The sequence below is a fragment of the Cottoperca gobio genome, chromosome 18 (assembly GCF_900634415.1).
Source record: "Cottoperca gobio chromosome 18, fCotGob3.1, whole genome shotgun sequence".
Lineage (NCBI taxonomy): Eukaryota > Metazoa > Chordata > Actinopteri > Perciformes > Bovichtidae > Cottoperca > Cottoperca gobio.
The window spans coordinates 8,475,000-8,486,674 of NC_041372.1; the positions used below are offsets into that span (position 1 = coordinate 8,475,000).

At 39.9% G+C, this 11,675-nt stretch overlaps 1 protein-coding gene and 1 long non-coding RNA gene across 2 annotated transcripts in view; one reads left to right on the top strand and one right to left on the bottom strand.

The window, feature by feature from the left end:
- ank2b (ankyrin 2b, neuronal) overlaps positions 1-11,675 on the top strand; it is an 82,779-nt gene that overhangs the window by 46,961 nt on the left and 24,143 nt on the right. Inside the window, exons 32-42 of the mRNA XM_029454520.1 lie at positions 959-1,057; positions 2,087-2,241; positions 2,373-2,584; positions 3,725-3,929; positions 4,032-4,128; positions 4,246-4,474; positions 5,412-5,537; positions 5,704-5,826; positions 6,481-6,513; positions 6,820-6,841; positions 9,191-11,635. Of these exons, the coding sequence (XP_029310380.1) occupies positions 959-1,057; positions 2,087-2,241; positions 2,373-2,584; positions 3,725-3,929; positions 4,032-4,128; positions 4,246-4,474; positions 5,412-5,537; positions 5,704-5,826; positions 6,481-6,513; positions 6,820-6,841; positions 9,191-11,635 (3,746 nt within the window). The remainder of the gene's footprint in view (positions 1-958; positions 1,058-2,086; positions 2,242-2,372; positions 2,585-3,724; positions 3,930-4,031; positions 4,129-4,245; positions 4,475-5,411; positions 5,538-5,703; positions 5,827-6,480; positions 6,514-6,819; positions 6,842-9,190; positions 11,636-11,675) is intronic.
- Positions 418-3,161, bottom strand: LOC115023497 (uncharacterized). The gene is made up of 3 exons (XR_003834015.1): positions 3,002-3,161; positions 2,059-2,120; positions 418-989 (listed from the first exon to the last, which is right to left on the bottom strand). It is a non-coding gene; the product is annotated as an uncharacterized LOC115023497 (long non-coding RNA).

The window sequence follows — 11,675 nt, forward strand, 5'->3', positions numbered from 1 at the left end:
CTAACGCTTAATTAAAAATCCTTTCTTATTAACCCCACCGCCAGTATATTGCACCATGACTGGTTTGATATGTGGCGATATGAGGATACTGCTGGCAATGTTTGAGATAGTATAGTATAAAAGCATTCAAACTCCAGTTATCACTCTCCCTTTATATATAAAATAATATATAATATATATATATAATTATCTATCATCCAGTTATCCATCCGCTGCTGACATGATGAAAACTACTGAAATATGTTATTACGTTTAAATAAATATATTATAAAATGTGTGAGTATTTATCTCTGCAGATAAATAGTAATAGTAACCTACCTCACTCTATTGGTTCCATTATGAATGTAAATGATAACGTTTTTTGTCATTTGGCATGAAAGTGGTAACATTTGAAACATTTCTTACAGCATATTTAAAACTGCAAAAATGTCTTTATTGGCCTATAAAAACTTAGACATACACAGATCCCCCAAAGCATTATTTAAATACAATTGTTATTATAATTTAAATTGATTATATATATTATATATTGTTTTATATATACTTATTTCATTAATACAATACAATTAAAACAAAAATATTAGCATTAAAATTGTAATTACAATCATACACATTTTTGCATTAGTGTTACATTAGCAAACAAAATATCACATTCCAGACACAACCATCATAAGCATTATAAAATGTTATTAGAACAATTATTTTGGAATAAAAAACAGCTGGAACTAAATGAAACTGACAATTTTATTTTTGTATGATATAGTGTGTATGTATTAATTTATATCATGATTGATTTGGAACAATTTTGGTCACCAAAGACAAAAATGACCACAGTGTTAATAATCTCATTCAACTGTAGCAAATCAGCCCCGAAGGTTTCCATTTTGCACCCAACCAAAACATTGTGTGTGCTCTTTCTTCCTCACTGCTGCGTATGGATGCTTGGTCGATCCCACAGTAAACTCCACCTCCCCCATGCCCCTCCACCTCTAAATGAGGGAGAGAGTTTGGTTAGCAGAATCCTCCAGCTTGGCCCACCAGGGACAAAATTCCTCGGGTAGGGTGTAAAAAATGGTTTTGCATATGAAACAATCCATGGATGCCGGTCTCAGTGTTTTATTTTGCAAACCCTTCCATTTAATGTTATGTTGATCGTAGGTTATTGTGTTGTTGTGCTTGCGCTGGTGTCTTGTACCCCACCTCATCTGTTACTTATCACTCTCTAGAGATCACATTACTGCAACATTATTTTGCTGTTTCAAATGTTCCTTAATCTGTCTCTTCTGTCTAGCCCTTTCAATTTTGTGTTTGATTTCTTGCTTCCTATTTTCTTAATAAATGTGTTTTTGAATATTTTCTTTTAATTTCTGTGTGAACTTTTAATGGTTGTGTGGCCTGTGATTAGCGAGAGAACCAGGTGAAATTTGACAATATTGTGTGAGCATGTGGTTGACTGTGATTTCTCTTCCTGTCATGTAAATGTTAAATTGACCAACAGGCTAATTCCTCAAAATGTTGATGTAATAAGTGTAAATCACAGTCATGCATGCTTATTGTTTACCTTATTTAAATTTTTAGCAGGAAAATTACAATCTTAAAAAACAACTACGATGATTCCACATGTTGAATCCTTTACTATTTATTTTTTACAGTTAAGCCAAAAGAAAGACAATGATTTTTTCTCCTGCTACCACTTGGGGCAACCAAAATTCAAAGCGGGCAGCTGATAGCTTTAAAGAACAATAAGGCCAAAGAACCTTCAAAATATCACATAAAAATATCAGCAGTTGTGCTTTATAGCTGTGTTTGTCCCATGTGGAATTGTACTTGTAGCATGCATCTTAACGATTATGTGTTGTAGCTAGCTTGTTGTGATTTTGCATATCAGGTAAGTATTAAAATGACTACAAAAAAAGAATGTTAACCCTGAAACCCTGTGAATATTGACACATTTTGACAATAGTAGTCACCGTTGTTACCATAGACTTCAAAATCAGCTTTAAGATTTCAGAGTCACTTAGACACACACTATTAACAACCACGACATTCTGTACTTACTCACACTACCTGGCCTCTACTCCTCCAGTCCTGTGATTGTGGAGATCCCCCACTTTGCTGCCCTGCGGGGGAAAGAGAGGGAGCTGGTGATTTTGAGGAGTGAGACTGGAGAGAGCTGGAAGGAGCATCACTGTGAACACACCCAAGAAGAACTCAACCAGATACTCAACGGCATGGACGAGGGTCAGTCTCTGATGGTGTACCAGTAGAATGCACCATGACTTTAGGAAAGCAGACCTTAAAAGCAGAATTGTATTCCTATATTCCTGCAATATTGTTCTTGTCACATTTCCCTCTTTGCCCCCTTCCTCTAGAGCTGGACACATCAGAGGAACTGGACAGGAAGCGCCTTTGCCGTATCATCACTAGAGATTTCCCACAATACTTTGCGGTGGTGTCGCGCATCAAGCAAGATAGTAATCTGATTGGTCCTGAAGGAGGAATCCTCAGCAGCACTGTTGTGCCACAAGTACAGGCAGTTTTTCCTGAGGGGGCCCTTACCAAGAGGATAAGGGTCGGACTGCAGGTAATTGACAAAAGCATTAGTATAGTCTGTTACCCTTTGATATATACACTGTACATTTACCTGTTTTGTTGTATTTGTCTTAACTTAGCGTAGCATATGGGTTCAGCTTTCAAACCATCCCAACATCAAAAATTAAGTTTCCTATGTGGAATACAGGGCAAAAGTTAAACCAGCGGAAGATGCAAGATGAAAGTCCGGGGATCACTGTTATCACAACTAAACCTCTGGGGAACATGAATGTCTGTACCAAAACTACCAAATTGTCACGGAGAGTGTAAGGACCCGAACGCAACACACAGGAAACCAGGAATTGTAAATATACAGGTTTATTTACCGGAACAGGCAGGTACAGGAAATCCCAGGACACATGCAGAGACCTAATACAAAATGATAATTTCACACAGCAGAGGGTCTTACTCAGACATAAGTAACCCAGGTTCAGAGATGAGGAAACCGAGTTTGAGGTCGGGGACAGAAGGCTGGTGGGTAATCCGGGGATTTGACGAGGCGGGTAGTTCGGAGACAGGCAGGGTCGTTAACGGGAAATCAGTCCGGGGGTAATCGCTGGAAAGTCTGACATGAGTAGAGAACAATCTGGCACTGAGTGAGTGACTGGGAGAGGCTTAAATAAGGGCTTGATTAATTGGCAGCAGCCTGAGCCCAAGGTGAGGTGATGAGGTGGGAGAGGCTGGCTGGTGAGGTGAGAAGGAGGCGGGGTGTGGAAAAGTACCGGGCTGAGGTAGGAAGTACTGGAGCAGACTGTGACACAAATAGTGTCAAATAATCTAATAGTTGTTAAGAGATTCCCTCTAAATCAATAACTTGCTTGTGGTTCCAGATGAATAGTCACAAGATCCACAAAGTTGTTAGACTTGGCTGTCTGGAAACAATGAACGTCTTTACCGAATTCTATCAATCCATTTATGCAATTCCATCTTGTAAATACTCCAGTAGATCATTGATTTGACATGCGTTGAGTTAGATAAAAAGTAAAAGATCAGCAAAGTCAGCAAAGACGTTAATCATGTACATCTGTACATAATTTAAGTTTAGACAAAAGTGGTGGATCAACCATACCCCTGTGTAGGATTTATTTGCAACAAAAAGTAAGGATGTTATATATTTTGTCTACTCTCCCAGGCTCAGCCAGTGAATGTAGATGTAGTGAAGAAGATCCTGGGGAACAAGGCCACCTTCAGCCCCATCGTCACATTGGAGCCTCGCAGGAGAAAATTCCATAAACCTATCACCATGACCATCCCTGTCCCCAAGAGCAACTCTGACCTGGTCCTCAATGGCTTTGGAGGGGACACACCCACCTTACGACTGCTCTGCAGTATCACCGGTTAGAGAACACATGCAAATACACACACAACACTGTAAATAGACCAACAAGACACACGCTCACATTCTAATCCTTCAATCTAATGTTTGTGTCTATGTGTAGGTGGAACAACGCCTGCTCAATGGGAGGACATAACAGGAACCACTCCGCTAACGTTTATCAATGACTGTGTCTCCTTCACCACCAATGTGTCTGCAAGGTAACGCAACAAAATATTTGTTGCAGCACAACTAAATGTATAACTGATCTAAAGTGATTTTGATGCTGCAGCCAACAAAGAACTTTACTGTTTTTTCCTATCCCTTCTGCTTTCTAGATTCTGGCTGATAGACTGTCGGCAAGTCTTGGAATCTGTCAATTTCTCCACTCAGGTGTACCGAGAGATCATTTGTGTACCTTACATGGCCAAATTTGTCATCTTTGCCAAGACCCACGATCCCATTGAGGCCCGACTGCGGTGCTTTTGCATGACAGACGACAAGATTGACAAAACCCTGGAGCAGCAGGAGAACTTCACAGAGGTGGCCCGCAGTCGAGATGTTGAGGTGAGGAAGGACAGTAGGGGAGGAATAGGGGAGGGGAGGAATATTTCACCAACTGCAGCTGATTGCAGATGTAGCTCACTTCACCTCAAAAGCCTACCAGCTGCATTGTGTGTTAAGGCGTTAGAATGTATTTTGGCTTAACCGTGAATACAATTAACTTCATTAATTTAGAGATGGAGATATGAAATCATGAACAACCATCTCAAAACATGACTGGAGAACTGTCAAAGATATCATCAGAGTTTATGCAGGTGTTGTATTTACAGACAGAGAGCCAATACTGTTCTGTAGAGTGGAGGTGGACTTGGGGAAGGACCAAATACAATTTTGAGACAAAACTTAATTTATGAGAAACAGGACATGATGCAAGTTATTTTCCTCACTGGTTTTTACCAGAACATAGTGTGTCATCCGCATAACACAAGTAGTTGTGTTTGTTGACCAAGTGCAGGCATGTACACTGAACAAAAGGTGGCCCAGGATGGAGCCTTGGGAAACACCACAGATAAACATATAAACACATAAACATTATGTTTAATAAATGTGATTTAAAACAACAGAAGGCAGTACCCCACACATTGTTTACCAATATTGCATGATCAGCAGTATCAAAGGCTAAGATTGACCAATTTCAGTGCCCTGGAGTGAGCAGTTATCTCATTAAAATTTCTCTTTTGTTTATCATAAAAGAGGTCAACTTTTAGGAACACTTTGTCAAAGACTTTTGACTTTTATAATAGGAATTTAGTGAACGGTCCTATTTTTTTTAAAGCCTATGTTTAATGGTCAAGGCTAGGTTTCTTGAGAAATGGGTGCACGGAGGAGAAAATATGAAACACCATGGTTAAAACAAAAAAGGAATCGACAGTTGAGTGTTTTGTTGGTTGTATGTTGTAATTCAGTCCTTGTAATCATCTGCCTGTTTAATATTTATCAGGTCCTGGAAGGCAAACCTATCTATGCAGACTGCTTTGGAAACCTTGTTCCACTCACCAAAAGTGGCCAGCACCATCTCTTCAGCTTCTTTGCCTTTAAGGAGAACAGACTAGCACTCTTCATCAAAGTGAGCACTTTTCTTTATTTGAAACAAAAAAACAACCACCAAGTTTTGTAAGCAAGTGTTGACAATAATTGATCATATTGAATTTTTGTAATCGCATATTTAATCAATTATAATTTTGCCTAATAAACCGTTGACTGACTAATGCTGAACCTGTTGGCTGTTACAGATCAGAGACAACACTCAGGAGCCGTGTGGCCGTCTGTCCTTCATGAAAGAACCCAGGAACTACAGGTCACTTGCCCAAAATGCCATATGCAACCTCAACATCACCCTCCCATCATATTGCAAGGTAAGAGCACAACACTGTTGTTTGACTTAAAACAGGATGCTTAATATTGCGTATCTTGTTAGTTCTTGGAAATCACTTTATTAGATACTCCAGTTATTTGTAAACTGAACCATACTGCAATCTGGAGCTTATTTTCCCTGTACCGCTGTAATACATGCTAATATTCCACTTAATAATTAATTTACTATTAGAAAACATAACCCAAATTATTAGCTTATTCGATATCAAGAATGTACAAGTTTTTATTTCATATATCAATATTTGACATCCCAAGTAGAAAACTTTGCTAATTCTATGAGCAGTCAACAATATTGCTCTGTAGTGTGTGTAAAAACTACCTTACTACCCAGTGAGCCATCTTCAACGCTGTACTAGGCCGAATTACAGGCTGGTAGCCTTTAATTAGATCAGAACAAAACTAAATTTAACTGACTTAAAATCATGCAATGTGAGGCTAACAATATTAATTTGTTTTACATCCAAAAGCTTTGCGTGATGCAGCATTAAAGACCTCTCTTCCCTGAAATCACACTCGCTAGTTGTCTTCGTTGCTATGGTAACCATACATTGCCCTCTGTCTTTTTCTTCCTTTAATGTTGCTGTTGTTTCTATCTGTACATCTTTCTGCTTCTTGCTGCTTCTTGCTCCCAAAAGGAGTCCGATTCAGACCAAGAGCAAGAGGAAGAGGTAAAAGCAGCCACCGCTTCCCCCTCCCTCTTCTACTAACTAGCTCTGCTGATCTATCTGTCTTGTAATTAGGACTAAATGAAGGACATGTTCAAATCTAGTCAAATAATATATTTTAGATATATTTTGTTTATTGTAATAGGGATTTGTCAGTGGCATAGCTCATTTGTACTGTTATGTTATGTGTGTCCTTATGTTCTTTTCCTGAGGCAACAGTTATAATGGTAGTAGAAGTTTTAGAATATTTTGTACATACAGTGTATGAAACAAGACTAACTGTAATCTATTTTCCATGTTGTTTTTCAGACCAGCAGAACGCTAGAGAAATGTAAGACATTTTTTCCATTGCATTTTCCTCTATAACTTGTATTAAAATAGTTGCTATTTATAATAATACTGCATGTGTTTATTAATCAAACTAATATTACAATAACACTGGTATTGTATGGGTGATTAGTCTAATGAAGTTAAACAGAGTGTTCAGAGGAATAACCAGATTGATACACTGACACCCCCAGCATAGCCCTTAGCTTAATTGTAGACCATATATACCATCTTTTCAAAGCCCTTTAAGCTTCATGTATTTTTGTCCTGTCAACCAAGCTCCCCATGTCAATGTTATGTTTCTCTTGAGGCTTAACTTCATTTTTTATTTCCTTTTTTCTGATATCACACCTGCCTGAATGTCTTCAATTTAACTCTTTCCCCCTTCACAATTTTGAGATGGGACATTTGGAGAAAGAGTTAAACACTGCCATCTAAGTATGTACATGAACATTAAACACATTCAACTCTGGTGATGTTTACTTGACAATGGCCTCTAATTTTGTGCTGGCTAACACAGTCACAATGTAATTTTTGTTGTGCCATTTTTGTTGTCCCTGTGCCTGTTGGGTCATTTAGAAACTCTTAACAAACAGTTGGAGTGACGCAACTGGGGTTGTGCTTATGCAGCTCAGGCAGTGTAATGTACAGATTTAAAAGCACATCAAAATACAACTTTTAATGGCATTAACACATACTCTGTACAAGTTAGATCAATAAGAGACTCTTACCAATACTCCACAACTGCTTATGGGATGTATGACTTCCAATCCCTTGCAATTTGTTAGGTCATCATATGGCAGCAAGAAAGGAATGAGAGCAGCTTTTAAAGAATATGAGAGGAGGTGATGTGATTTGTTATCACTAAAGCACACCTGAACTCCAACAGCTGATACTGCCTTCCTCTTTTGTATAATGTCTTCATCCTGCTGCGGCTTCTCTTGTGCCATGCTGTACCAGGGTTGTGCTAGCACCTCTGGTCATCCAAATTCCAAACATTAGTTGCTCACGCCCAGGTACGCTTGTGCTACGAGTTCCTAAAACTGGGTGAGATTATTGGCCAGAATATTAGGATTCCTCAAATTGTAGTCCTCTACTGTAATGGTAAAGCAAAAAGTAGTCAACCTCCTCACCCACTTCGAATCCTCCCCCTTCTACTCTCTTTCCCTTGATCATGTAGTAATGAGAACATTACTATAATAGAAACAGGTGAATACAATATACAGTATATACAATATACTGAACATACATGGATGACATGGCACTAATTCCATGTTTATGTTTTCAAGAGAAATGCAATATAGATAATATACAGTATGTATTCAATACAGATGCTACTAATATTGTATGTCATAGCAGTTGTGTAAATGGACCAAGAACTCACCACATTGCAAAATGCAGACATTAACAAGCAGCATTAGCACCTCTTTTTCTCTAATTGCAGATTTAATTAGTACACTGAACTTTCCACTCTCTCCATTCACTCGTCACCAAGACCTTTCCATCAGCACTTCCCTTTGCTTTGCATGGAAATAACTTGCTTACATAAATGTGTATGTGTGTGCTTGTATGGCTGTATGATTATATATATTGTCTTGTTAATGAGAGTTAATTTCTTCCTTTCTTGGTGTGCTGATTTTGTAATGTTCCATCACAACACCATCTTCTTATGGTTTTGCGCACAGTTTTTTTATTTCAGATTTTTATTTCAAATGTTTGGTTAAACATAAGGCTGAAAGGAGGGCAAATGGAATGAAAATATCCCTTCCAGCAAGATGCCTCTTACTAGTATTCCAGAGATCCTCCTTCCTCCTTAGATTCTGTGAAAGTAAAGTATCTGATTTGACAAGAATGAAAAGTATGGCAAATCATATTATGATAGACACAAATAGCTTTCTAAGTTGTTTTCAAGCCATTTTTGCCTGTTATTACATTGACATTTGTCATGCATCCGAGCAATCTTGAGATGTCTTGATGTGGTTTCTTTGTTTTCTTTGTTGTCCGTTTTTCCATTGTTCTTGTTGGTTTCTTGGTTACCTGGTTTCATTCATAATTAGTATCATTTTGTTTTGTTCTATAGTTTTGTCTTGTGAGTGTGGATGCACTGATTGTATAAGCAAGTTATTTCCTGCTCATATCCTTATTTAGCCTTTACTTTACCACAGTTCCCCAGAGACATATGAAAGGATAAGCCCAATTCCTCTGATACCCTGATGTAGAACCCTTTGTGAATTTGTTGTCCTATGATCCCTGCAGTGTGCTCCAATCCTGACCACATTCTCCGATGTCTGTCTCCTTTCATTTGAATTTTTGATTTTCTTTACTCCTTACTTGTTCTTCTTCCATATGGAAGATGAAGAGACGCCGACATCAGCCCTGAAATCAGAGCTGATTCGAGAACCAGACCTCCTATCCGACGTGTCAGAGATGAAACAAGATTTGATCAAAATGACTGCCATCTTGACTGCAGACTCCACAGAGAAATCCCCTTCCTTAGGAAGGTGTGGTCTAGAGAAAGGGACTGAGGATGTTTCTGGAGAGCCATTAGAAATAATGGAGAAGGACTTAGAGAAAGTCAAAGAGGACCTAGAGAAAGTCAGTGAGATACTGAGGAGTGGAACATATGAGGGTGAGGCCGCAGAGGAGGCAGCAAAAGCAGCTAGAATGGCCGAAGAGTGGGTTCTCCTCTCAGACAGTGAGATAAAGGAGGCCAAAAAGATGGCAGCCTTAGAAACTCAAGAGCCTGTCTTACGTGAAAGTAGAGCCAACAGAGGGGCTCCCAGACCCAAAGCAATAAAAAACAGTGGTGACCTTAAAGAATACCTCCTGGATACACCAGTAACCTCCAAAATAAAAGTAAAAAAAGAGCCAGCCGTCCAAGAAAAATTCACTGATGTTGTACTACGCAAAAGTGCGAAACCAACTAATCCAACCAAAGGGCAAGACAAAACAGCTGCTGGGGATGTTAAAAAGCCAGTCAGGAGGAAGGGGAAAGACCAGGGGCAGGCAGAGGAATCTACAGAGGCAGGTGCTCTTCTAAGTGTGCCTATAGCCCCTGCCCCAGCATCACCAATATCCCCAGTAATTGAAGAAACACCCATTGGGTCAATAAAGGACAAAGTCAAAGCCTTACAACAGAAAGTAGAGGCAGAGCAAAAGGGCAAAAGGGTCACTGGAAGCAAGACTTCACAATTGCCTGTCATGGGCAAACCCTCTCTAAAAGCCAAAGAAAGCCCTAAATTAAAAAAGGGCCCCCCTAAATCCTCCAAAACTGAATCTGAAAAACTTGAGGAGACAATGTCAGTAAAAGAGCTGATGCAAGCATTCCAAACAGGGCAGGATCCCTCAAAGAGAAAGTCTGGGCTTTTCGAGCTCAAAACATCCACTATGTCAAGATCGGAGAAAACCACAAAATCAGAAACCATCCAGTCAAAATCCATGACCAAAGCAATAAGTTCACGTGTCTCTCAAGAACGAGAAGTATCTTTGGATTCCAAACCTCACAAGAAAAAGACCCCTCAGCAAGACAGAGAGATACAATTGTCAGTTGCTACCACTCATTCAGATCTAACTGAAATTATAGACTTTGGAAATGGTGGCCTTGATGATAGCTCTGACAGCTCAAAACATGAGGGTGTGGCAGACTCACTAAGTGCTAGTTCTGGAGATGGAACCCCTCATCTGAGCTCTGAGGACAGTTACAAACACGAGGGTCTTGCCACTCCAGACACAAGCCCAGAGAGTCTGTGTCTTTCTCCCAAAACTGGACAGCAGACCTCTACAACTTCGGCAGCAACTGCCACAACTGTCAAAAAAGAAAGTAAAGACACAGAGAAGTCTGGTGTAGGGACCACTGGTGACCAACTGTCTACAGAATTGACTCTACCCGTTTCTTCCAGCAAGGCTGCAGATGATCACACTACAAGTGAGTCTACATCTGTTAGGAGGAGCGAGTCTAAGCCATCTAAACCTGAAAAGCTGACAAAGACTGTAGAAACTTTTCTTAGTGATGACGAGAGCCCTGATCGTCAACTATCATTGTCTTTAGTTGGTTCTCCAGCATCTAGATCCTCTTCTCAGCGTCATGCAAGCTTAGAGCTGCCTTTAAAACAAGACTCAGATGCTCTCAGTCCATTAGCTGATGACTCTTTAACAATAAGCCACAGAGACTCTCTAGATGGCAGTCCTCTCATGGAAGAAAACTCCTCCCATAAGTCCCCAGATTCCATTGAACCTAGCCCAACCAATGAATCACCCCCTCATGACTCCTTAGAGAGCAGCCCTGTTGAGAAAAAAAGCTACCCATCCTTCCCATCAACTCTAGGTCCACCTAGTAACTCCTCTAGGCATCCAGAGCCCTCCAAAGCTACAGACTTCCCCCAAGATGCTTTGCGTGGTAGGCTGCTTCGAGACCATGAGGCTAGTGCTGATGATGACAGTTGTGAGCAGACATCTCAGATGACAAGTTCTGGTAAGAGTCCTCTCTCCCCTGATACTCCTAGTTCTGAAGAGGTAAGTTATGAGGTAAACCCCAAACCCCCTGAACATACATTCCTCTCTATTCCATCCAAACCGGCTGTCATCCCTGAAGACCAAGAAGAAGAGGATACTTCAGACAGCTATGAAGCTAAGAGAAAAATCACTCCAGAGGATGAGATGTTTAAGATGGCAGCCAAAATAAAAACATTTGATGAAATGGAACAAGACGCGAGGAGCAAAATGAACTCTAGAAAAGATTGGTTTTCCTCAGCATGTGCCAAAATAGGGGATGACAGCTATGAAACAATAGAGTCCACAAGTGAGAAGCTTTCACAAAGTGAATGTGGGCTTGATAGACC